The sequence below is a fragment of the Elgaria multicarinata genome, chromosome 4 (assembly GCF_023053635.1).
Source record: "Elgaria multicarinata webbii isolate HBS135686 ecotype San Diego chromosome 4, rElgMul1.1.pri, whole genome shotgun sequence".
Classification (NCBI taxonomy): Eukaryota; Metazoa; Chordata; class Lepidosauria; order Squamata; family Anguidae; genus Elgaria; species Elgaria multicarinata.
In genome coordinates this window covers 2,632,602-2,659,866 of record NC_086174.1, presented here as the reverse complement: position 1 = coordinate 2,659,866, position 27,265 = coordinate 2,632,602, and the positions used below count along the sequence as shown (strand labels likewise).

The 27,265-nt window shown below is 48.0% G+C and overlaps 1 protein-coding gene across 2 annotated transcripts in view; it reads right to left on the bottom strand.

Moving 5' to 3' along the window:
* The window catches only part of OTOF (otoferlin), a 187,287-nt gene that overhangs the window by 9,063 nt on the left and 150,959 nt on the right, over positions 1 to 27,265 (bottom strand). For both annotated transcript variants that reach the window (XM_063123783.1, XM_063123781.1), the window contains 13 exons: positions 25,104 to 25,266; positions 24,152 to 24,282; positions 21,574 to 21,603; positions 20,321 to 20,452; positions 19,596 to 19,662; positions 15,897 to 16,033; positions 13,280 to 13,414; positions 11,061 to 11,198; positions 8,345 to 8,472; positions 7,788 to 7,958; positions 5,667 to 5,827; positions 4,757 to 4,899; positions 2,697 to 2,785 (listed from right to left, as the gene is read on the bottom strand). In XM_063123783.1, coding sequence (XP_062979853.1) covers positions 2,697 to 2,785; positions 4,757 to 4,899; positions 5,667 to 5,827; positions 7,788 to 7,958; positions 8,345 to 8,472; positions 11,061 to 11,198; positions 13,280 to 13,414; positions 15,897 to 16,033; positions 19,596 to 19,662; positions 20,321 to 20,452; positions 21,574 to 21,603; positions 24,152 to 24,282; positions 25,104 to 25,266 — 1,625 coding nt within the window. The remainder of the gene's footprint in view (positions 1 to 2,696; positions 2,786 to 4,756; positions 4,900 to 5,666; positions 5,828 to 7,787; positions 7,959 to 8,344; positions 8,473 to 11,060; positions 11,199 to 13,279; positions 13,415 to 15,896; positions 16,034 to 19,595; positions 19,663 to 20,320; positions 20,453 to 21,573; positions 21,604 to 24,151; positions 24,283 to 25,103; positions 25,267 to 27,265) is intronic.

Below are 27,265 nucleotides of genomic sequence, written 5' to 3'. Positions count from 1 at the left end.
TCTAGCCCCTTTCTGCTTTGGGCTTCTACAGCAATAGGAGGAAAGGATTCCTGCTGGTTTTAATGGAGCTGGTTGGATAGCAGTAAGGTTCTTCATCATTTTCCTTATTTAAAATGGACATGTTTAGAGCCCTGTTAAGCTAAGGCATACTTTTAGACAATCGTTTCATAATGCATGAGAGTTTACAACCTCTGGGTGTTACTTACACACACACACACACACACACAAGGAATTCTTACTGCCATATTTGAGGGTGGCGTGCCAAGTGAGTTGGTTCTCCATCCCTTATCTCCTCACATTCCAACTCGTGACAAGAAGCAGACTTGCAGAATAAAGCCCGGGCCAGTTTGGGACATGGTGAATGGCAGCGGGACATTCCCAAGACTGTGACCCTGCCACAATTGTAGGGGGATTTCAACGGGGGGAAACGGGACAGTGAAAAGAAAGGAAAGGAACCTCTCGTGCAAGCACTTGAGTCATTGCTGACTCCTAGAGGGACGCCTGCTCTCGCTGATATTTTCTTGGCAGACTTTGTAGCGGGGTGGTTTGCTATTGCCTTCCCCAGTCGCGGTTCCCTTTCCCCCAGCTCGCTGGGTACTCGTTTTACCGACCTCGGAAGGATGGAAGGCTGAGTTGACCTGAGCCGGCTGCCTGAGAACCAGCTTCCGCTGGGATCGAACTCAGGCCGTGGGGAGAGTTTCGGCTGCAGTAACTGCCACTTACTTTCAACAGGGGGAAACGGACAATGAAAACCAACCCTTAAAACCCGGACAACTTTTCCTGTTCCCAAACTCCTGCACCGAAGTTACCGCCATGTGGAAAGGTGGTCTTGAAATGTAGCCCTCAGAGGGAGATTTTGGCCTAATCTACACCAAGCAGGATATTGCATTACGAAAGCGGTATCTAAAAGGCAGGCACCACACCAAGCAGGATATAGCGGTATGAAAGTGGCATATGGGACGTGTCAGAGCTTCATCCCCCGTACCTGCTTCCCTCAGATTATCCCCGTAGCTCTACGCTTTCGCGGTTGTTGTTGTTTTTGCTACCGGGCGACAGCGATCCTTTGCATACCAGGAAGTGAGTTTAACGGGGGAAATGTAAAAAATCATTAAAAAATCAACGGATGACCCAATTCAATTCAAATTTGGTATGCTTAAAGCTCTCCCTAATTTCTATTACTGTGCCAATTTTGGTGTCTTTATCTTTAAAGCTTACGCAGATGTAAGCATTTGTTTAAAATCCTGCTCCTGCGCCCCAGCGGCGGCTCGGAAGATACGCTCAAAAAGTAGGGGCTAAATACGGTGAATCTTTTGGCTTTATAGCACAATTAAGGCAGGGATGCATGGGAGGATTTCTCAATCAAAGCAGATTATGAGGTGGAAAACTTCGCAGTGATTGCACAGTATAACGCTGGTGTGATAAAGCTCTCAGTGGGCCCCAACAGTTGTCAGTGCACTTCAATTACAGGAAACACAGCAAAATGCTCAGTAAAATAAGTATTCCACCACGTTAAAAGGAGTTATTGGGAGGTGGGTCATTCTAGCATCCTAAAATGAAAAATATTTCACCAATCTTTCTGAAACGGAGTACTGCCAGAAAGAAATGCTGGTTTTACATACCCTGTGCGTTTCAAGAAGATTGATGAAATATTGAGGGCAAGATGTCACATTAAATGACAAAAGGGGGGAAGCATCTCTGTTCCAAACTGGCACAGAAATACTTCCAGGTTGGCGACCATTTTTTTGCGCACTGATAGCTCTGAATTGGGAGCCTATCGATGCAATCCAGTTATAGGATTGCGTTGCCCTATCCTCCCCATTGATGGAATGGCCTTTCTTTTTTCAAAAGACCATTCCATCAATTTTTAATTCTTTTTTAAAAAATTCCTATGTTTCCCTATGGGGAATCTGATAACGCAACGCATGTGCCTCAGATTCCCCGGAGGGAGGGGGGAGAAGCAGGGAGAGCGCGGCCAGAGAGGGCACCAGGTTGGGGAAGGGCTGCTCTAAACAAAAAAAGAAGTAGGTGGCTCTAAGTTGTTCGTCATCAGTTTTCCACAACCCCACAGTCACCCCTGCATATCCTATTCTCCATCCTGTCCTCATGGTTTATCTGCTTTGGCAGAATGAGAATTTCACTGGTACTTTCTGCCTCCTCAGGGAGGATATGACATTAAGGCTTGTGAGCCTTAACTCCCAATTTCCCCGCTTTTTGGAGCTTGGTGGAAAAGTGTACATCCTTAACGTTGTTTTGTAAACCGTAGGTTTTTTGTTTATTGAATACCACTATAAAGCAGTCGTGTGGCTCCTGCCTTTTACATCCCGCTTTCATACCGCTTCCATGGTGCAATATCATGCCTGGTGTAGATTAGGCCTTTGAGATATGTTTTTTTAAAGTCCCATATAAATGATAAAATAAGTTAATTCCTAGGGCCTTTATCCAGCCATCCTATTCTGTGTGTCACCTGTATACTATTCCTTCCTTCCTTCCACTGCTTATAATCTTATGGGTTAGTTCTGTCACTCTTCCTCACTCTGATTCTCTCTGCAGTCAGTCAGACCTTCACATGCCATCTATTCTTTTCTCCCTTCCTTCTACTCCTGGAAGGATTATTTCACATATTCTGGCATGCAGTGAGCCCAGTTTGCCACCCCCCCCAATGGATCCCGACCCCCCAACCCAGAGCAAAGCATTACTTCTTTGGCTTCCTTGGTGAGATGTCGATGGCAGGGCCTGGCGCCGGCATGTCCATGGGGAACATGTCTACCCACAACTCCAGCCGTCCCTGTAATGTCAGAAAGACCAAGTTAGTGGCCCCCAAGGTCCCCTACGTTGGACCCCTGCCCAGACCCAGCCTCTTGCCACTTCAGTGCCTTTTTTGGGGGTGGGGGTGGGGCTGAGCGAAGGAAGAGAGATGCTTTTGAACTGTGGTGTTGGAGGGAAATGCTGAGAGTGCCTCGGACTGCAAGAAGATCAAACCAGTCCATACTCCAGGAAATAAAGCCAGACTACTCACTTGAGGGAATGGTATTAAAGGCAAAACTGAAGTACTTTGGCCACATAATGAGAAGACAGGATACCCTGGAGAAGAGGCTGATGCTAGGGAAAGTGGAAGGCAAAAGGAAGAGGGGCCAACCAAGGGCAAGATGGATGGAGGATATTCTGCAGGTGACAGACTTGACCTTGGGGGAGCTAGGGGTGGCAACGGCCGACAGAAAGCTCTGGCGTGGGCTGGTCCATGAAGTCACGAAGAGTCGGAAGCGACTGAACGAATAAACAACAACAAAATGCATCCCCATCCCCCCTGCTGGATCAAGCAGAAGGTCCACTTAGCTTGTGATCCCATTTCCAAGTGTGGACAGCAAGCGACATCCTGGAAGCCCAGAAGCAACTGCCGTTCCAAGGTACCTTGGGCTCTTCCACACGTCGTTCTCGGGGTGCTTCCATCCGCCCCCAGTGCACCCCGAGAACGATCGTGTAACTTGCCTGGTGAAGAGACGAGGAAGACACGTCCTCGCTGCCACTGCCGCCGCCACCCAGCTTCCTCCGCGCCGGCTGGCTCAGAAAGCTCTTTTTGAAGAAGGTGGGGTGGAGAGCTTTTTCCGCTCTCCACCCCGCCTTGTTTCGCCAAGCTATTCATCCCGTCTGGCATGGAGGAAGCTGGGTGGCGGCGCCGCCACCGTGTCTTCCTTGTCTCTTCACCAGGCAAGTTACACGATCGTTCTCGGGATGCACTGGGGGCGGATGGAAGCGCCCCGAGAACGACGTGTGGAAGAGCCCCTTGTCTCCGGAGACAGAGGGACCATTGTGTTGTTGGGGTTAATAAGTCTATCCTCCATGAACGTACCGAATGTACATGTAGGCCAGCTGTGGCCCATGGGGTACGGTGGCACATGGTTTCCCAAGCCCCAAGGCCCACCAGGTTTGCTCTCGCCCAAGCCTGATGGACTGGTGGGAGTGCAATTGCGACGGAGAGGAAGGTGGGCAGGGACGAGTCTCCCCATGAGTGGTTCTCCTCAGCACCATCACAGCCCCGGGCCAGCCTGCCAAAGAGTCTGCCCTGCAGGCTGCCCTCCCCATTTAAATCTCTCCCAGCACCAATCAGCTGGGCCGTGGGGCTGGAGGTGGGAACTCTGGTATCTCACCACAAGGGAGGGGAGGTTTAAAAAACCCAGCCCTGTGTACTACAGAGGTGGGGCGTGGGGTGTTAAGGGTGACTGCGAGAGTGCGTCTGAGGACTCTGTGTGTGTGTGTCTGAGAGACAGACAGCCCAACCGCCTGCCGTGGCCCTTGCCTTCTGCTGCTCCCACCCCTCTCCACCAAAAATCCCTGAATGACTCAGCCACCAGTGCGGCCCTCCACCGGAAAAGGTTGCCTTTTAAAGCCATCTTAGCCAGTGGCCTACACCATGCTTCATGGCCAAATCTGTAATTGTCTGAATCAAGCTCCTTGGAACTAAGATGGCGTCAGGAGTCCGGTGCGGGGGGGGATGATACAGGAGACAGGGAATCAACAGCAGCTGAAAGTTTTTTTTGTGAATTTTTGTGAACCGCCCAGAGAGCTTCGGCTATTGGGCGGTATAAAAATGTAATAAATAAATAAATAAATAAAATAAATAAATAAAGTGTATTCCTTGGTGTGTGTGTGTGTGCTATACGCAGGAGTTCATGCGAAGGAGCGTACAGGAACTATAGAGAGAGTTGAAATGAGAGTCCTCCACACCAGCAAGTGTGCAGGCTAGAGAGGTGCTGGGTACCTGTTCAATGCCTGGCTTATCTGGGTTGAGCAAGGGCCGTGTTTCTACATGCTCAGGTACTAGCTTGCAGCCCACGCGGGGGATCTCCTCCCAGTGGTGCAACACCGTCAGTGCCAGGTGCTCATCCGTCTGCTTTTTCTGACCTGCAGGCAGGGAGAGAACAGCAAAGACAACAAGGTACTAAGTGTGTGTGTGTGTGTGTGTGTGTGAGAGAGAGAGAGAGAGAGAGAGAGAGAGAGGGTGGGTGGGACGGGACTAGGATCTTGCTTTTAAATAAATAAATAAAAATTAGGTTCAAAGGATGCTGAATTCTGTGCCCCGTACAAAAATCCATTGCTTCTGCAGTAGGATTACACAAATATATAGAATCCTAGGCCATAGCTAGACCTAAGGTTTATCCCTGGAACATCCAGGGGTCAAACTTGTTCATCTAGGTGACACACAGGGGATCCAGTGCTCAGGCAGGGGCGAACCCCGGATGATCCCAGGATAAACTTTAGGTCTAGCTGTGGCCATAGAATCATAGAATAGCAGAGTTGGAAGGGGCCTACAAGGCCATCGAGTCCAACCCCCTGCTCAATGCAGGAATCCACCCTAAAGCATCCCTGACATGTGGTTGTCCAGCTGCCTCTTGAAGGCCTCGAGTGTGGGAGAGCCCACAATCTCACCAGGCAAATGATTCCATTGTCGTACTGCTCCAACAGTCAGGAAGTTTTTCCTGATGTCCAGCCGGAATCTGGCTTCCTGTTATTCCGTGTCCTGCACTCTGGGATGATCGAGCTGAGATCCTGGCCCTCCTCTGGGTGACAACCCAGATAACCATTGTTCCGGTTATAAGATCCATGCAATGTGCTCCTAAGAATATTGAATCGGAAGTCATTGACACCCACTGATTCCAACCCTCACTTACCGTTTTCATCCTCCACTTCTGTAGGGCCAGTGAAGACCCGGTTGGTCACCTTCACCCTGCCGCCAGGGCCATAGTGGGGGCCATCCAATTTGCCCTCTTTACATAGCTTGGATAAGATCTGTGTTGGCTTTTGGGGGTCACGCCAGATATTGTAACCATGGCTGTGGGCAGAAATGAATCAGTCAGGTGAAGTCTTCAGATTCTCCATTGTTCAGTTATCACAGGCCTCTCAAAGACACGCTTCTATCCATATTTATTTACTTATTGCATTTCCATATCACCCAATAGCCCAAGCTCTCTATATAATCACTCTTCAAATTAAGAGTGTAAGTCATCTCGCACTCTTAATATGAAGAGTGATTTGCAAGATGGATTTCTGAGTTCCTTCGAATTATCATTCAGAAGAATAACACCTTTTTTGTTACACAGTTGAGAGCTGGAGGAACCCCTACCAATTTTACTGCAAGTCAATAGATTCCCAGTAGATTCCAATCAACCTTCCATCCACCCCTGCCCTAGGCCTTTTGCTATGGGGTGCTGTCATGGGATAAACATTGTCATAGGATAATTATTTTAGTAGGTACCTTTAGTTACCCCAAACCGTTTAGTAGGTACCCTAAACGGTTTGGGGCCAGGTTATCTGAAGGAACGCCTCCTCCCATATGTACCTACCCGGACCTTAAGATCATCCACAGGGGTCCTTCTCCGTGAGCCCCTGCCAAAGGAAGTGAGGCAGGTGGCTACTAGGAGGAGGGCTTTCTCCGCTGTGGCACCCCGGTTGTGGAACGAGCTCCCCAGAGAGGTCCGCCTGGCGCCTACACTGTACTCCTTTCGTCGCCAGCTGAAGACCTTTTTATTCACTCAGTATTTTAACACTTAATTTTAACTTAAATTTAAATTTTACTGTTTTAACTCTGTATTTTAATCCTATATCAACTTTGCTGTGTGGTTTTATCCTGGTTGCGCTTTTTATACTGTATTTCGTAATTGTGTTTTAACCTGTTGGGTGTTTTACTGTGGTTTTAATTTTTGTGAACCGCCCAGAGAGCTTCGGCTATTGGGCGGTATAAAAATGTAATAAATAAATAAATAAATAAATAAATAGTTAGGCTGACCCTATGAAAAGGAGGACAGGGCTCCTGTAGGGAATTTCAGCAGGTGCCATTTGTATATATGGAGAACCTGGTGAAATTCCCTCTTCATCACAGCAGTTAAAGGTGCAAGAGCTATACTAGAGTGACCAGATACAAAAGAGGGCAGGGCACCTGCAGCTTTAACTGGTGTGATGAAGAGGAAATTTCAGCAGGTTCCCCATATATACAAATGACACTGGCTTAAATTTCCTTTTCAATACAATGGTTATTGTAGAGAGGCTCGGAGTGTGGCAACGAAGGACAGGGCCTTTTCGGTGGTGGCCCCCAGACTATGGAATGATCTCCCTGACGAGGCTCGCCTGGCGCCAACGCTGCTGTCTTTCCGGCACCAGGTTAAGACTTTCCTCTTTGCCCAGGCGTATGGCGGCACATCTTAATCATCCATATGTTTAGTTGTTTTTTTAAACGGTTTTTTATGCTTTATGTGTGTATGTTCTGTGTTTTAGAATTTTAAATTTTGTATACTTGTTTTTATCTCAATTTTAGAATTTCTGTAAACCGCCCAGAGAGCCCTGGCTATGGGAGTGGTATATAAGTGCAAATAATAATAATAATAATAATAATAATAATAATAATAATAATAATAATAATTAATAAAGATACAGGAGCCCTGTCCTCCTTTTCATACGGTCACCCTACTTTAGTAAGAACAAGTTAAAATGGCTGCCAAAGGCCACTGGTTACTGAGGGAAGCTGCATGGCAGAGGCTTAAATGCCTGTTAACGTCTACAAAACCAAAGTGGCTATGGAACAGCTGTGTTCAATGGGCACTGGGCATAATCCAGTACAGAGCTCAGCACACAAGGGTTGGTTGGATTGAGTCCTTTGTGGTTATTCTGGGGATGATTTCGTTTGGCAGCCCCAGAGACCTAAAGTGGCTTCCACCTGAGGTTAACTGCAAATCCACAGAAGGCCTCAGAACTACGATATCCAGCTCTGAAGGTCAGGGTCTGTGAGGAATTCTTACATGGAGTACGTCTTGGAGATGCCGCAGGTCGCCCTGTGCTTGCTGTAGTATCGGTTCTCCAGGTCTATCTTTGTCTCGCCGATCAGATCGTCCGAGCCCACCAGGTCCCAGTCATAGACAGCCACGGTCAGCATGGATTCCATGGGGAACGTGGCCTCGATGTCGAACGACCTAATGAGAGGAGATCAAAATTTGGGACTGTGAGGAAATGGGATCAATTCTCCCAGGTGGCAAAGGAAGGGAGCTGTCACACACATAGGAGGAAGCCATGCAAATGACATTGTATAGATCCTTCAAAGGAACTCTGTGCATGGGATGCATTCAAGCATGGCAAGGACAGGAAAAGCGATTGAACAATTCCAGTTGGGGTCAGAATGGATCAAGGACGGATGGGGCCAGTGTGAAATTCTCCAAATCATTCCCAACGGGCTGCCTTCTCAGTGCACGCAAAAACGGCTCCCCCAGACTGCCTCCTGATAGAGCCGGCACTCAATTTGGCTTCCCTGTAACATGGCAGTATGCGAATACCAGCATGGTTCTCCGCGGGGCTCCCTTACTTTCCAAAGACTGGGTTCAGCTGCTTGGAGATGTAGTTCTCCTTGTCCTTGATATCTGTCTTTCCCAGCTTGATGGCGACATAGGGGTCAGCTTTGCCATTGATGTCGGCGGGATGCAAATCAGTGGCCTGGAAGGGAAGCCCCACCGTCAGTCAAGGCTCATTGCACGACACACCAGAGAGCCCCATATTAACAGCAAAGGGGGCGGCTCCCCATGGTGGAAGCCGGAAGCCTCCCCAGTTCAAAGGATCTCAATTAACAGGGCTGGGAAAGACTACGCCGGAGACCTTGGAGAGCACAGTACTGGGACATGCTCTGTAGGTGTGTGTAAGATCCCAGATGCAATCTCCAGTTAAAGCAGCCTTCCTCAACCTGCGGCGCTCCAGATGTGTTGGACTGCATCTCCCAGAATGCCCCAGCCCTGGCTGGGGCGTTCTGGGAGTTGTAGTCCAACACATTTGGAGCGCCCCAGGTTGAGGAAGGCTGAGTTAAAGGCTTCTGTACTAAGTAAGAGGCTCTGCTCAAGGCCGTGGAAAGATGCTGCCTGTTGAAGGAGACAGTTGAGGACTTGGTAGTCTGGTTGCCAAAGATAGTTTCGTATGCGCTGCTTGACAAAGCAGGCCAGGTTGATTAAGCAGCCGGAACTGGGACGAAAGGAGCTCCCCCATTTCTTTGGCTGGCCAGTCACAAGGGATGCTTGAAGCTTGCCTAGAAGTGGGGCTAGAAGGTGGAGGCCCAGGGGGAAAGTGAGCATCTCGAACGTTTGATTGAGATGGCAGACAAGTGGGTTATGCTTCATAGGGGCTCTGATTCTACACTAGGACCGGATGAAAACAGCAGAATGAAATTTAATAGAGATAAATGCCAAGTTCTACATTTAGGAAATAGAAACCAAATGCATAGTTACAAAATGGGGGATACTTGGCTCAGCAATACTACAAACAAGAAGGATCTTGGAATTGTTGTAGATCGCAAGCGGAATACGAGCCAACAGTGCAATATGGCTGCAAGAAAGGTAAATGCTGTTTTGAGCTGCATTAATAGAAGTATAGCTTCCAAATCACGTGAGGTACTGGTTCCTCTCTATTCGGCCCTGGTTAGGCCTCATCTAGAGTATTGCGTCCAGTTCTGGGCTCCACAATTCAAGAAGGACGCAGACAAGCTGGAGCGTGTTCAGAGGAGGGCAACCAGGATGATCAGGGGTCTGGAAACAAAGCCCTATGAAGAGAGACTGAAAGAACTGGGCATGTTGAGCCTGGAGAAGATTGAGGGGAGACATGAGAGCACTCTTCAAAGACTTAAAAGGTTGTCACACAGAGGAGGGCCAGGATCTCTTCTCGATCCTCCCAGAGCGCAGGACATAGAATAACGGGCTCAAGTTAAAGAAAGCCAGATTCCAGCTGGACATCAGGAAAAACGTCCTGACTGTTAGAGCAGTACGACAATGGAATCAGTTGCTTGGTGAGGTTGTGGGCTCTCCCACACTAGACGCCTTCAAGAGGCAGCTGGACAAGCATCTGTCAGGGATGCTTTAGGGTGGATTCCTGCTCTGAGCAGGGGGTTGGACTCGTTGGCCTTGTAGGCCTCTTCCAACTCTGCTATTCTATGATTCTATGATTCTATGAAAATTTATTATGGTTATAGACCAGCAAAATAAAAATAGCTAGAAATACAGTCATTATAAAAGCAAAATACAGTAATTATAAAAGCAAGCCAAATTAAGAACATGGAGACAAATGTCTCTAACCGACAGGTTAGAATAACTACAATTACAAATATTATAAAGACAGTCTTATTAAAGACTGAAGAACAAGAGCCATGTATCTGCTACACAACCATCTTTCAGGGATGCTTTAGGGTGGATTCCTGCATTGAGCAGGGGGTTGGACTCGATGGCCTTGTAGGCCCCTTCCAACTCTGCTATTCTATGATTCTATGATTCTATGATTCTACACAAAATGTCATAAACGAAATAGGCTTAATATCCTTGGTTTATCATAATTTTTCTGCAGGTGATAGCAGATGCACAGAATCATGCTACATTGTGTGTAATCAGAGGGTTCTGATTTGATAGCTTTAGAATCATAGCATCATAGAATAGCTGAGTTGGGAGGGGCCTACAAGGCCATCGAGTCCAACCCCCTGCTCAGTACAGGAATCCACCCTAAAGCATCCCTGACAGAGGGTTGTCCAGCTGCCTCTTGAAGGCCTCTAGTGTGGGAGAGCCCACAACCTCACCAGGCAACTGGTTCCATTGTCGTACTGCTCTAACAGTCAGGACGTTTTTCCTGATGTCCATATCCCAAAACCCGTATGGCATCAGTTGAGAAGCCCAAATTCTGCAGTTTTGTCGATAGTGTCCTTTTCCATTTGGAAAAGCAGATCGTGCCTAGTAAGGTGCCCTTATAGTCTTGCAGGGGATGCTGGAGCATATATCTTGACTTCTGTGGTGTAGCTGCTTGGGTTGGGTCAGCTTTCCTCTCTTCTCCTCCAAACTAAAAAGATCCCTACAAAGACGATTTTGAACCCTCCCAACACTATGGGGAGGAGACAGCAAGACAGCATCCTTCTTAAAACCTTGGGAATTAAAACTGGACCCAGCAGTTGAGAGCAAACGAAGAACGGGGTTCCCCTGTCATTAACCCATATGCGAAGCTGAGCTGGACCGGAAGTGTGACGGAAGAGGCCTTGAAAACGACATCTCACTTTCTCTCACCCTCACAACGTAGACCCGGACCAGCACATTGATGGGGTCGTTGTTTGGGATTCCCTGGAACATGCCAAAATTCGGGTCATACCCAGCCTCCTTGGTGATGTCATCAGGGAGCGGCACTTTGTAGACACACATGGAGCCCTGTGGGATGGAAAGACGTTTGAGCCTGGTGAACATGGGATGATGGGGATGAGGGGAGGGGAGGGGAGGTCATTCTTTTCCAGAAACGGGAGAGGAATTAGCTGAGGTGCAAACTCTCACGGAACTGTCCTCGCTCATTATCTTGAATGTTCGAGAGGCAGATAGTTGACTTGACTCAAGCAACATGTACTATAGGTGAGTCGGTTCATCCCAATTTTTATTTTTTTTATTGGGGCAACTGCAGCTATTTTTCATGAGGTGGGGAGTGTATGGACTTGGGGTGCACTGAATGGTGGGGGGGGGCGTGTTTTTCAGCTGATGGGTAGCTGAAACTATTCACCCATCCAGCACAGGAATGATTGCCCTCATTCGGAATTGGCTTTGTGGCATCATCACATCTCAAGTGTTTTGCTTTTCTTGACTTGAGGAGCCTCACTCTGTTACTAAAGGTTGCCAGGTCAGAGATGGTGCCTCTACCTTTGCTTACTCAGAGGTACTACTGGGAGAGATTTGGGCACCTCCTACCACTTTCCTCCACCAGTCTTTCTGCCTTCCCCACTATGGCAATTAGATCTCTACGATTTGGCTTGCTTATTTATTTATTTATTTATTTATTGCACTTATATACCGCTCCCATAGCCAGGGCTCTCTGGGCGGTTTACAGAAATTTTAAAATTGAGATAAAACAAGTATACAAAATTTAAAATTCTAAAACACAGAAAATACACACATAAAGCATTAAAAAACGTTTAAAAAAACTAAACGTGGGTGATTATTATTATTATTATTATTATTATTATTATTATTTATTTATTTATTTATATAGCACCATCAATGTACATGGTGCTGTACAGAGTAAAACAGTAAATAGCAAGACCCTGCCGCATAGGCTTACATTCTAATAAGATTATTTATTATTTATTTATTGCACTTATATACGATCTTAAAATCTTGAGTCAGAGAAGAATTCCTGGGTTATCCATTCACCCAGGTCTTCAGCCACCACCACCCTGGCCCCCACTCAGTCCCCTTTATCCCCCAAACCGTTTAGGGTGACCCTATGAAAAGGAGGACAGGGCTCCTGTATCTTTAACAGTTGTATTGAAAAGGGAAGTTCAAGCAGGTGTCATTTGTATATATGAGGAACCTGGTGAAATTTTGTCTTCATCACACCAGTTAAAGCTGCAGGAGCTCTGCCCTCTTTTAAATCTGGTCACTCTAGTATAGCTCCTGCAGCTTTAACTGTGGTGATGAAGAGGGGATTTCACCAGGTTCTCCATATATACAAAGGACACCTGCTGAACTTCCCTTTTCTATGCAACTGTTGAAGATACAGGAGCCCTGTCCTCTTTTTCATAGGGTCACCCTACCCAAACCCCATGCCCCTTCTCTTTAAACAAGACTTATCCAGCTGGGGAAGCAGCAGTGCTCCAGCAGAGGGAAGAAGGAAGATATGATCTCTTCCTTCCTTCTTTGCACAAGGAATAATGGCTCCTGCGTCACTTAGGAAATTCAGGGCTCATCTACACCAAGCAGGATATTCCACTATGAAAGCAGTATATAAAAGGCAGGAGCCACACTGCTGCTTTATAGCAGCATTGAAGTGCATTGCAGGATCTACACTTCTGCTTTATAGTGGTACTGAAGTGCTCTGACAACTGTTGGGGCCCAGGACACATCTACACCAAGCAGGATATAACACTATGAAAGTGGTATGAAAGCGGTATGTGGTAGGTGTCAATGGGTCCCAACAGTTGTCAGTGCACTTCAATACCACTATAAAGCAGTCATGTGGCTCCTGCCTTTTATATACCGCTTTCCTAGTGGAATATCCTGCTTGGTGTAGATGAGCCCACAGACTTCTGAAATCAGGTTGACTTTGAAAAATAAGTTGGGCTACTTCTGGTCCCCCACGCCCCGAATCCAACCCAACATGAGCTGGGATGGAGTGAGGGACGCCACTCTTTTCTAGAAATGGGATAGGCACCACATCTGGGAGAGGGTCTGGCAACCATCTCTAATGCTGTTTTGGGTCTCCTGACTGGGGAGGTGGCTGCTGCTGCTGCTGCCCTCAAACACACCTTGAACCTGCCCACAATGCGGTCCTCGTCTGCCGCAGTGTCGTCGTCATCGCCAATCTTCCCACGAAAAAGGTTGAAGGTGTGCAGCCAGTCCTCGAAGTTGTCAAAGTCCGTCTCCACCTCTTTGGGGTACACCTGGGATGGCAATGAGCCAAAGGGTTAGTGAAGAAGGCGACAGCAAAAGGGCCTCTGGCTGCCCAAATGCCTTGTCCCCCACCTGTTTAAGAGCAACCGTAGTCAGAATTGTCCCAGCGCGCCCGTCCTGTGCAGGTGCAGCAGCGCTAATGCACGTAGTATTGTCTCATCTGTTTCACTAGAGGGAACAGTTCCAAGGAGGACAGTCCCAAGAGAAACACGAACGGTGTTGCCCAAAGCTACACATCCTGCAAAATCACGAACCCTTGCACAAGAACGGCCCTCCCCTATTTTGTGGCCTTAGCTCAAGTCTTAAAGCTCCATCAGACGAGTGTTTTATTGCATGCTCGTTACTGGGCACTCACGGATTTTCGGGGGTCCCTCTCATGACGTCGTCTGCCTCCCACCCCTTCTAGCCTTTGTGTGACAAAAAAAGCCCCCCGGTAAGTCTATTATTTTTAAAGACGGAACTCTCTCTTGCTGTGCACAGGAGAAGCAGCATGATCAAAACGGCCCACTGAACGGGCCACTTGGACATTGTTTACTTCCTCTTTCAAAAGAGGAAGTAATGAGGGACAAGTGCGCGGGCGGAGAAACGACAGTAAGCAAACGCGATTTTCCCCGTGTGATGACGCTCTTAGTTCCTGCTGCTTTTAGGCTGTAGTTTTGTGTGTGTGTGTGTGTGTGTGAGAGAGAGAGAGAGAGAGAGAGAGAATTTTTTGTTGCACTTTTGATTTGCTGTAGTAAGCCACCATACAAATGTATTTGAAGGGAATGACAACAAGAACACAATTCCTAATGCATTGGTTTCACTTTGGTAACACTCCCAGGTAATTTGGAACTCCAAAACCTGGGCAGAAATTCACTTGGGAGGCTTCCCAACCTTCCCAGGTCCGGCTGGATTGGGTGGCTGTGGAGTTCAATCCAGCCAGACCTTTGGTCCATCTCACTCTTCAGGATCTCAGAATAGCATTTTCCCAGCCCTACCAGGAGAAGCCAGGGATTGAACCTGGGATGTTGTCAGGAGCTATGCTGTTCTGAGTGCTTGCAGGACCCAGGTCTATGCTGTACCGAGTGCTTGCAGGACCCAGGTCTTCGGACAGGACCTGTCCTGCTGGGGTGTTTGCAAGCCTCAGGCTCCTGATTGGAGTCCAGCTGAGTGGGGCCAGGGTAAGAGCTATTTAAGCACTGCACTTCTCTCTCAACCCTAGCCACAGCAACATCGTTCCTGTGGTGCTTGGCTCCTGCTTTCCTGACGCCTTGTTTGTTCCTGACTTCTGGACTGCCTTTGGACTTTGCCTTGCCTGCTGCTGCTGCCACACCTTATTGGTTCCTGACCCTTGGACTGCCTCTGGCCCTGGCACACACTAGTGACAGCTAATAAAGCGGAACCCTTCTTGGTCGTGCTTCAGTGTGGTGTTCTCTTCTACCTCACTCCCCCGGGTCACGGCGGCCCAGCCTAGCTCCCTGCTGCCCACGCCCCGGAAGTAACAGATGTTCTGCAGGCAACATAGCTGTTCTACTACTGCACCACTGCCCTGCCGATTTTGCACAATGCTTTACTTTGGGTGGTTTACGTGTACAGATTACTGATGTACACTGGATTAGTATCTACTCTACTGGAAATTTACCTGTTAACGGTTAACCCTTCTGGCTGGCAACAACAGGTGTTTGATTTAGGGATGTTGGAGAAATCTGCTACCAATTCAAAGGGGTTTGGATTTCGATGAATCCATCCTGCGGATTCCGCAGTAAACCAGCATTTTCTCAGTCACACAGACTCGGTGGACTCCTGGACAGGTTTTCCATGTTTGTGCTAATTTGAACTAATAAGCACGTTTGTGCAAGTGCACATTAGGACTGTCACGCATTTGCGAATTAGTGCAAGTAAAACAAAATTCTGGCTTTAGAAAAATCTGATTCTGTCAATGAGCCGACAATGGAACAAAAGAGGTCTGACAATTCGCAAAACAGAATGGATTTCATAAAATGTGCACATCTCTAGTCTGATTTAATTGGGGACTGGATTTCTCAAAATGTGCTGATGGGTTCTGAATTCGGAGGAAATAAAATGAATTTGTTGTCTCCTTCAGAGTCCTCGTGAATTTCAACAGAGCTTGCACAAGACATAATGGGCTCAAGTTAAAGGAAGCCAGATTCCAGCTGGACATCAGGAAAAACTTCCTGACTGTTAGAGCAGTACGACAATGGAACCAGTAACCTAGGGAGGTTGTGGGCTCTCCCACACTAGAGGCCTTCAAGAGGCAGCTGGACAAGCATCTGTCGGGGATGCTTTAGGGTGGATTCCTGCATTGAGCAGGGGGTTGGACTCGATGGCCTTGTAGGCCCCTTCCAACTCTGCTATTCTATGATTCTATGTTTCTCCATCAATTTTCTGACTAGGAGTGCAGAGCTAAACCACCATAAAATTGCTTTGGGGCTTAAACACATATTTTTTTTGTCTCATCAGGATTCAGCTCACCTTCATCTCATCAATCTTCTGCTTGTTCTTCTTCTCAGGGACTTCTGGCCGCTGCTCCTGCTGCTGCTGCTGTTTCTTCTTCTTGTCCTCTTTGGGTGCCTTGACTTTGTCCTTGGTCTTCCCTTGCCCCTTTGAGCCTTTCATGGGAGAGTCATCAAGTCTGATTTCTGAGCCCCAAAGGATGAGGCGGTGGATGTTTGAGGAGAAGGGCAAGTGGTGGGGGACATGAGGTTGCAGGGAAAAGGGAATCATGAGATGAGAAATGGAACACTCAGCCATCACATGCATGAAAGCTGATGGACAGTCACAAATAAAATCAAATTTTGCAATTCCAGGCTATCTCCCTCTCTACCCAGCTCTGAGACAATCACACTAGCGATTGCTGTTAATGCTTCAATGCATTCCTTGGGCGTTGTGGTTCTGAAGTGATATAAATCAAGAGTAAGTTCACTGTAGTAAATGGGCTTGCACTGGTGTAAAGTGCAAGCAAAGGGGGGCCTGCAGTTTCAGCCACCAAGGTTGCCATCCTTCAGATGGAGGCAGGGAAGTGGAGTCAGCAGCTGCTATTCTGCCTCTTCAACGCACAAAGTTATGCTGAAGCAGCCATGGTAATAGGCTGTGGTCTTTCTCGCATGGGTCATGCACTGGGGTCCCAGAGCACCCACGAAGCAAGGAAGAATTGGGGAAGGCCTTTTTGTTGGTCTGGATCTTGACTTGGGTCTTGTAGTAGACTCAGGAAAGGAAAGGAACCTCTCGTGCAAGCACTGAGTCATTACTGACTCTTGGAGGGACACCAGCTTTCGCTGACGTTTTCTTGGCAGGCCTTATAGCGGGGTGGTTTGCCGTTGCCTTCCCCGGCCGTTATTCCCTTTCCCCCAGCTAGCTGGGTACTCATTTTACCGACCTCGGGAGGATGGAAGGCTGAGTCGACCCGAGCCGGCTGCCTGAAACCAGCTTCTGCTGGGATCGAACTCGGGCCATGGGGAGAGTTTCGGCTGCAGAAACTGCTGCTTTACCGCTCTGCGTCACATGAGGCTCGAGTAGACTCAACAGGGGCACAAAAATTACCCATGTGGAGCAGGGACTGTGTGTTGTCCAAGCTGGACCGAAAACTGGAAGCTTTTAGCCTTGCATGGTGAAAGCCTCCAAGATGTGCAAAGATTCTGCCAGCACACACATTGATCTACTATCATCAAAGTTAACTTGCACTAGAGACACATTAGATTAAAAGACCTCATCCTGCAGCTTCCAGGAACACATTTGTCCTGGCTTTAAAATAGCAAAAGAACCAGACGTGAGAAACAAAAACCTCTTCTCAAAAGCTACTGAGCTCAAATGTTACTGCTGATAGAATTAATTAGGACTGTTAGTAAAGATGCTTGTCATCATGTGATGTAATCCTCTACACATTTACTTGGAAGTAAGCCAGAGTTAGGAATGTTTGAGAATTTTGTTTCGGTTCACAACTCAAAAATGCCCTGTTTGCAATCCCGAATGCAAACACACTTGGGAATGCTTTTTTTTCTGAAAGTGTTCATCCGTTCCCAAACTTGCACTTGAAAAATGCACAATTTGCTCAAAATGCACAACTTCTCAAAATGCGCAGATTTCCCGCGCTTTAGTTTATGGGGATATTTGCACAGAAATTTGCACAAACATGGGGATGTTTTTACACAAACCCGCACATTCGATAGCTGTCCCTTTTGCGCAATGTCACTGTGTAGGCAAAGACACAGTTCCTGCAAATACAAGCTCAATGGAGGCAAGGCAAGCAATCAGTTGACGTTCAGAGAAGCCTGGAGACCGTCTCTTGTTCACCCATACAGCTCCCGTTGTGATGTTCATCGGGGCTTGACCCCCAGGAAACTGCATAGCATTGTAGGACTGACCTTTTAAACAGAATTTTAATCTAAAGATGTCTCCGTCAACACAGGGTGTGTACATTTCTTGGAATCAAGCATGCTGACTAATCAACAGTGTTTGCTGATGATTGATCTTTGAACAAATTGTTTTCTGAAATGGGCATGTACTTTTAATTTTTAGTTGACTCATGTACCAGGATATAAATTCATGCCAGAATCACAGAAAAGAAGAAAAGAGAGCTCCAGCTATTGGGCGATATAGAAATGTAATAAATAAATAAATAAATAAATTGTTTTCTGTTGTGATCAGAGTTTAAGGGTGGGCCATAATGCTAAACTTGAAGAAGTGAACATTATGAGCCCCCCTGAATCCTGCTTTCTCTTCCTCTCTTCCTTTCTGAAGCGGGATGGTTGTCACTGGCTGGGTGTTGTTAGAACAGAGGAGGTGGCCTTTGAAGTTGAATTGGCTTTAGACGTACACTGAGCCAGGCAAATTCGCCCATAGGGCCACTTATAGAATCTGTACAGCACCATGTACATTGATGGTGCTATATAAATAAATAATAATAATAATAATAATAATAGAATAGTAGAGTTGGAAGGGTCCCATAAGGCCATCAAGTCCAACCCCCTGTTCAATGCAGGAATCCACCCTAAAGCATACCTGACAGATGGTTGTCCAGCTGTCTCTTGAATACCTCTAGTGTGGGAGAGCCCACAACCTCTCTAGGTAACTGGTTCCATTGTCATACTGCTCTAACTGTCAGGAAGTTTTTCCTGATGTCCAGCTGGAATCTGGCTTCCATGGGGGATGCTTGGCTCAGCAATACTACAAATGAGAAGGATCTTGGAATTGTTGTAGATCGCAAGCTGAATATGAGCCAACAGTGCGATATGGCTGCAAGAAAGGCAAATGCTGTTTTGGGCTGCATTAATAGAAGTATAGCTTCCAAATCACGTGAGGGACTGGTTCCTCTCTATTCAGCCCTGGTTAGGCCTCATCTAGAGTATTGCGTCCAGTTCTGGGCTCCACAATTCAAGAAGGACGCAGACAAGCTGGAGCTTGTTCAGAGGAGGGCAACCAGGATGATCAGGGGTCTGGAAACAAAGCCCTATGAAGAGAGACTGAAAGAACTGGGCATGTTGAGCCTGGAGAAGAGAAGATGGAGGGGAGACATGATAGCACTCTTCAAATACTTCAAAGGTTGTGACACAGAGGAGGGCCAGGATCTCTTCTCGATCCTCCCAGAGTGCAGGACACAGAATAAAGGGCTCAAGTTAAAGGAAACCAGATTTCAGCTGGACATCAGGAAAAACTTCCTGACTGTTAGAGCAGTATGACAATGGAACCACTTACCTAGGGAGGTTGTGGTCTCTCCCACACTAGAGGCCTTCAAGTGGCAGCTGGACAACCATCTGTCAGGGATGCTTTAGGGGGGATTCCTGCATTGAGCAGGGTGTTGGACTCGATGGCCTTGTAGGCCCCTTCCAACTCTGCTATTCTGTGATTCTATGAGAGAGAGCTCTTAGCCACCCAATTCCACCTAGCTCAGGGTTTGGATGGTTGCCATGTTTTAATAGAGAGAAGTTCTGGCTTTAACTGCTGCATGACAGACTAATCAATTTACAAGTGAAGTGCTCCCTTTTGATATGGAGGCGGACCAATAAGAATGCTTCATCTGTTAATTTTTGTCTGTTCTGCAGCTGTTAAAACCACAGGCACTGTCAGCAGTAGGCCTCCACTATTTCTCTAAATGTTCAAGAAACAAATGGCCGATTAACTGGCTTATCCAGGCCTCCTTTGGTCTCTTTGTCTTCCCACTTTCCAAAATTGTACCTTCTGACATATCCATCTCTTCCTTCTCCTCAGCTTCTGCCGCAGCTGCCTCTTGTTGCCGAAGTAGCTAGGAAAAAAGAAGGTTATAAAACAGGATAGGTGAACATTGTACTGCTGGTTTTAGAACAAAGGGAGTGCGGAGACCAACCCGAGCTACAGATATTTGGAAAGGCCAAAATTCATCTTGCAGAATCAGGTTTAACTTGATTCTATTGTTCATGAAGAATAAATAAGAGAATAGGTCTCATGGGCTCCTATCACAGAGGGGTTCCTTCCATCTGAAGAAGTCAGGATAATAAATAGTACAATGAGATAGTTGAATAGGGCACAGATTAGACTTCGGACATGGGTGGTCACACAATTAGGATGGTTTGGGTAGTCCTCCAGACCATAGAGTAGGCAGAATATTGGGGCATGCTGGGATGAAATTCTCCTGTGGCACAAATTGCAAGTACCAGAGGAACTTTGGATCAGGGTGGTGGTGAGACCAACCCAACCTAAAATAAAAAATGGAAAGGCCCAAGTACATCCCATCCAAAATGACAGAGTCAGGTTCCTCTTGTACTTCTGGTCCTTGAAGACTGAGAATAGGTGTCACAGAGCCTCCCATCTCAGAGGGATAATTTTGCCAGTTGAACTAGCTGAGTTCCTTTTTCTCGGTCTCTCTGAGCGGGGGCAAGACTGCAGCTCAAAGCTCAAATGAGCAACCGCCAAGAGCCACTCACCTCCTTCATCGTTTCGATGGAAGCAAAATACTTGGACCACCAGTCCAGCATGCTCTCATCTGGCTCCTCCTCCTCCGGTTCTTCTGAGCTTCCTTTCTTCTTCTTCTTCTTTTTCTCCTTCTCTTCTTCTGACTGCAAAATGGTGGGAAAGAGGTGAGCAACTGAGAGCTTGTCAACAGTATTCATCTTTACGGTGTGCCTCTGCTCCGTCCGCATCTTTGGTCTCTTTCTGCACTTGGTGCATGGATCTATGAAAATACCACCAGTGGGATCTGTGCTAACAGCCTGTGGGCTCCAGGAACCTGGCAACAGTCTTCCAAACCAATGAGTTTGAGTGGGAAAGAGTTCCGTGCAAATGCAATGGCTCCACAAGGGTATGAACACATAAATCGCATGGTACAGCTATTCCCTGGATGGTACCGCATCAGCCTCCCAGGGAACTCCACAACTGCAAGCTCTTGGGTCACTGCCCAGCCATCCTCTCCCTAAATTCCCATCTTGATTTCCCAACAAGTAGGACATGTGGGTTGGCTAGATAAGAAACGTCACTACCTCTAATTGCTTTCTCTGCAACTTCAGAAGAATACCGGACGTTGGCCCCATTCAGAAGACACCTTAAACCATGGCTTTAACCACGGTGGTTAAGCCAGAAAGCCGGGCTGTGCTCAGAAGACACCTTAAACCATGGCTTTAACCATGATGGTTAAGCCAGAAAGCTGGGCTGTGTTCAGAAGACACCTTAAACCATGGCTTTAACCACAGTGGTTAAGCCAGAAAGCTGGGCTGTGTTCAGAAGACACCTTAAACCACGGCTTCAACCATGGTGGTTAAGCCAGAAAGCCGGGCTGTGTTCAGAAGACACCTTAAACCATGGCTTTAACCACAGTGGTTAAGCCACAAAGCCAGGCCGTGTTCAGAAGACACTTTAAACCATGGCTTTAACCGATGAATAAAGCTTTCTGGCTTAACCACCTTTGTTAAAGCCGTGTTTTAAGGTGTCTTCTGAATGGGGCCAATGCAGACCATCAAAATTAGCTTAGTGAAATCGACGATAGGCCTCAGGATGCAAATTAGACACCCCGAATGTTAACGCTCCGAAAGCAGTGGGAGAGCCGTTCACCACCACCCCCCACTCCAAACCAAAGGCGCCAAGGGAGGCCTCCAACACGAAGCTGCCACATTAGAATTCACTGTCAACTGGGACCAGTGGAATTTGGTCTCACCAAATGCTGGAACTTTTGAAGCACACTTACCACGTCCACCTTCACCACAGCATCGGAGTTCTGCCACCGGGGAAAGGCATGAGGAAGAACAAGCCACAGTTACAAAAATGCAGGAAGCCTGCTTGTTGCAGTGCGGCCACCAACATGCGGGGGACACAAAATGTTGTGGTGATGGGGGAAGGCCCAGGCCCAGGCCCAACCCCACCCACGCCAACTGGTAGTTCTGCCACGGTTGGGAGATGCTGAAAAGCCCAAACGCTCCAGGCGGGTTTCCTGCTGACGGCTGTTCGGCCACTGTGCAAACAGAGTGCTGGACTAGAGGGACCCTTGGTCTGATCCAGCATCAGGGCTCTTCTCACATTCTTAGGTCTTTTATCCATGCAAGTGAAGCAGAATGGGGCAAGCAGGTGGGATTTGTATTATTTACGCAACAACATCCATACATGAGGCTTTGCAGCAAACAAAAGTGCTCCTAGAAGGTTACAATAAACTTAGGGCTTTGCTAGACCTGCCAGATAATCCAGCCGGGAGTCGGGGCTATGGCACGCTGCAACTAGTGCGCGCTGTCGCCCTTTTCCACACGTAAGACGTGACGGGGCAAGGGGAAGCCCCGTCGCGTCCGCCATTTTCTTTAAACCTTAAAGGGCCAGGTGCGCAGGAACGCACTGCCGGAAAAGGTAAGTTTTTTAAAATAAATAAATATAGGGTCCCCCACTCCCCCTGCCCCTGATTTCCCCCCCACAATGCCTGATGCCCCCCCACCCACCCGCTCGCCTGTCCTGCCCCCTTCCCCGATGCCCTGTCCCCCGTCCTTCTTTCCCCCCATCCCTCGTCCGCCATGCCCGATGCCCATGCCTGTCCTTCTTCCCTCCCTCTCTCCTGCCGGGTCCGGCCTTTCCCCCGGCCCCTGTCTGCCCCCCCGTGATTCCCCCCCGCAGCCCGATGGGCACAGCGCTCCTATGAGCGCTGTGCCCAGTCCATGGCTTCTCCTGGCTACTCGTGAGTAAGCAAGCAGCCAGGAAAAGCCACGGACCCTGCTAGACGCTTATCCTGGTTTAAGGGAGGCGTTAGCCCAGCCTGACCCCGGGATCCCCTGGATGCACAGGAGGGAAACCGGGCCTCACACCGTGCTAACGCCTGGTCTAGCAACGGCCTGAGATAATGGCAAGAGAAGAGTGGTGGGGAGAAGGCCAAGCTGGCGAGGGATGAAAAGGAGCGAATGCAGTGACCTGGGCTTCAGGGGCGTTGCTGGGCACTCAAAAGATTCTGATCCTAGGCCCCCAGGACATGAATCTGGCTGTTATTTTAATAACGTATTCGTTTCATACGTTTTTAATTAGTTTTATGTATTTTATCGTATTTTTGTACTTGATGTTGTTCCCTGTCTCGATCCAGAGGGAGAGGCTGATAAGAAATAAATATATTAATTACTACTACTACTACTACTACTATTATCTCTTTCTTGCTCATGGCGGTTTTTCTAGATGAACATGACAGGTTTTGCCAAGTCCTGCTGTCTTTTACAGATTCAGGAATTTCCTGACAATTGTGCATGTTTTAATTAGGACTGCTTTCTGGATGTCAGTGTGGATGTATTTTGGTAGGCCCACTTTCTGAAAGTTTTCTGTATATTGTTTTGATGTGATGCTGGTGACTGATGTGACTAACGGAATAATAGTGACTTTTTCCTGTTGCCATAGTTCTTTGACTTCCGTGGCCAGTGGTGTATATTTTTCTCTCTCTTCTTTTTCAACAACATTTTTGTCATCTGGTATTGCTATGTTGATGAGGTATGTGTGTTTTTCTTTTTGGGCTATGACTGTATTTTTATTATTATTATTATTAGCTGATTTATATCAGGATATGCAAATTTAGAATCAATTACTAGGATTTATTAAATTTCCTTGAGCCAATGACTTACCCCAAACAATCTCAAATAAAAAAAATCTTCAATTGTTTGCACCTTGACCATCACAAAGCAGTGGAAAAAGTTTTTCCCCCTCCCCTGAACTTAATTGCCATGTAGGGTTTGTTTTTGGTGATGGGGGGGGGCAAGGGTGGGGGCTCCCTGGGCCTATGGCTAGCAATGTCCCTGCTGCTGGAACCAGTTACCTAGGGAGGTGTGGGCTCTCCCACCCTAGAGGCCTTCAAGAGGCAGCTGGACAACCATCCGTCAGGGATGCTGTAGGGTGGATTCCTGCATTGAGCAGGGGGTTGGATTCAATGGCCTTAGAGGCCCCTTCCAACTCTACTGTTCTGATTCTATGATCAGGAAAAACTTCCTGCCTGTTAGAACGGTACGACAATGGAACCAGTTACCGAGGGAGGTTGTGGGCTCTCCCACACTAGAGGCCTTCAAGAGGCAGCTGGACAACCATCTGTCAGGGATGCTTTAGGGTGGATTCCTGCATTGAGCAGGGGGTTGGACTCCATGGCCTTGTAGGCCCCTTCCAACTCTGCTATTCTATGATTCTATGGTCTTAGGCTTCATCCCTGGGGTGAGGTCCCGAGGACTGAGCAAGGCCTTCATGACAATGCCAGAAGGTGGTAGGGTGGCCATGGGCAGAGGAGGCGTCCTAGCGCAGCCCTTAATCGCTGTTGGACTCACCGCTTCTAGTTTCACCATGGTCTCCATCTTCTTGATGGGCGCTTCTGGCTCCATGTTGATCACAATTTCACCTGCAGGACGAGAGTAGGGGCCTCCGTTTGCCAGGGCCGCGTAGGCGCTCATGAGCTTAGCTGGACAGAGGACAGGGGGACAGAGAAACAGCACCGAGCACACAGACGTGGACACAGAGAGAGAGAGAGAGAGAGAGAGAGAGAGAGAGAGAGAGAGAGAGAGAGAGAGAGAGAGAGAGCGCAAATGTAAAATTGTTTTAGGCTGGAGGAAGCCAGAAGGTAAGAAAAAAGCACTTAAGACTGAAGAATGGAAAACCACTTGAAAAAGGTGAAGAAGAAAATATGGGCGGCAGGGGTGTGTGTGTCCAGCTTCAAAGAGAACACCCACAGTGGAGGGAAGCGCACAAATATATTAAATACACAAGAACATTTATGTGACGGGTGCTCCAAGGTTCATCTATGTTGTCTCAGGGGATGCTGGGGGTTGTAGTCCAACACATCGGGAGGGCACCATGTTGGGGCAGGAGGATGTAGAACCTTTCCGAAGAGAGCCACAGGTTTTAGGTCAGCAGTTGTTACCACAGCCACGCAACGCTGGCCAGTGTTATTACCTCCATGGTGCAGTGGCGGGGTCAGGGTCAGAGGGATGAGTGGCTAGCGTCACGCTCCCCCAGAGAGAGAGTTCTTAGCTGCCATGTGATTCGAGTGAGGGGCTTGCAGCTCAGTCTCTTAACCCCTCCGGGCGTTCTAGAGGTGGGTCATTCAACAATGTCCTGCCACTCATTCTACCGGCTCCCCCTTTTCCTAGCAAACCAACCCCACAAAGACTGAGCATTGAGGATGCACTCATGAGCCGTGCCCTCTGTCAATCAACATTCTTAGCCCACCCCAGGACGTGCCCACCCCCCAGGTGAACTTACCCCCCCTCCCTCATTGGCTACCTGCTGTGCTCCAGTGCTGAGTCTTCTTATCTGGAGGCCTATAGATGAATTTCCGCAGGGAGTTGACAGCATGGCTGCCCACCAGGGTGTAGCGCCCAAAGGCACGGCAATCCACCACGCGGATGTTCAGGGGTGGGTGAAGGAGCTCATTTTCAGGCAGATCCTGCAAAGGACCGGAAGAAAAGCTGGGCAAGCAAATCCAGGCTGGGGGCTGAGAGAATCCTGGCATGGCGTGATGCTTGGTCCTATTTGTCAGCCCGGGAAATGGCTGATTATTGAGTCAGACCATTGATCCACCCAGCTCTCCCACCCTAGAGGCCTTCAAGAGGCAGCTGGACAACCATCTGTCAGGGGTGCTTTAAGGTGGATTCCTGCATTGAGCAGGGGGTTGGACTCGATGGCCTTGTAGGCCCCTTCCAACTCCGCTATTCTATGATTCTATGAGCTATTATTTATTTATTTATTTATTTATTTATTTATTTATTTAGCACCATCAGTGTACATGGTGCTCTACAGAGTAAACAATAACATAGCAAGACCCTGCCGTATAGGCTTACATTCTAATAAAATCATAATAAAACAACAAGAAGGGGAAGAGAATGCACCAAACAGGCACAGGGTAGAGTAAAACTAACAGTATAAAACTAAGATCAAAATCAAGTTTTCAAAGCTTTAGAAAAAAATAAAAGTTTTTAGCTGAGCTTTAAAAGCTGCGGTTGAACTTGTAGTTCTCAAATGTTCTGGAAGAGCGTTCCAGGCGTAAGGGGCAGCGGAAGAAAAAGGACGAAGCCGAGTAAGGGAAGTGGAGACCCTTGGGCAGGTGAGAAACATGGCATCAGAGGAGCGAAGAGCACGAGCGGGGCAATAGTGTGAGATGAGAGAGGAGAGATAGGAAGGAGCTAGACAGTGAAAAGCTTTGTAGGTCAACAGGAGAAGTCTGTATTGGACTCTGAGGTGAATTGGAAGCCAATGAAGAGATTTCAGAAGTGGAGTGACATGGTCAGAGCGGTGAGCCAAGAAGATGATCTTAGCGGCAGAGTGGTGGACAGAAACCAACAAACTGATGTGAGAAGAAGGAAGGCCAGTGAGAAGAAGGTTGCAGTAGTCCAACCGAGAAATAGCCAATGCATGAACAAGAGTCTTGGCAGAAGAGACAGACAAAAATGATTGAATCCTGGCAATATTATACAGGAATAATACCGACTGGCAGTGACAGGCCTGGGTTCTGGGCAGAGGCCTTTCAGGGCCCTGCCTGGAGCCAAGGCCCTCCCCCAAATGAATCCTGGAGAAAGAGGGAGATCCAGGGCACACACAGAGTCAGGGGAAAGGGTGGTGGTCATGGCGTACTTTGGGGCATACTTTGGGGGGGCCGACGTGATGGCCAGTTGATTAATTGTTCTGATTTGAACTGAAAAGATAAAGGTCATTCGAAATTCGGCAAATTCCAAGGGAATCTATTTCAGCCCAAGGGCCAAATTCCGTTTTGGAGGCTGTTTCCCAAGAATGAGCAAGGCCAAAGGCAAAAGAGGGGGTAGAGGCCAAATACACCAGCATCTTGTCATTTAAGGGCACGATCCTATGGAATTAGTTGGCAGCCTCTGACATTGGACGCTGGGCGGGAGGAGACTGGAGGCCGTCTTCACCTGTGCTCTCCAGGCGCCCTGCATGTCTGATAGATGGGCAATTTCACCTCTCCAGCAGTGGCTCCTCAGAGAGGGAGGGAAGGAGGCTGGGGCAGCCATAGGAAATGTTGTATGGGTGCCACCCCAGTCTCCCCCCCCCCACAGTGAGAATGCCCCCTTTTCCTGTCTCCACCATTTCCAGAACCGTGCTGGCTACAAGGGGGAGAAGGAGGGGAGGAGAGTACAGTTTCTGGGATCCGAGTTCAGAGCCTTGTTTCTGACCTCGGAGCCCAGAAAACAAACTCGCCTATATCCCCACCCCTCCAGATGCTGCCTGGGAGACACTGGATCGTAGCTAAGGCTCAGAAGAGGCATTTCAACCTTTTAAGAATGGAGGGGGTGCTCAAAAGACAGGAAACGACCAGAAGCAGATGGTCAGCAGAAAAGGGCATGTCCTTTTGGGGAATGCCAGAGAGCTGGATTTGGCCCCTGGGGATGAGGTTATTCACCCCTCATTTACTGGGTCCAGGTTATGGAGAC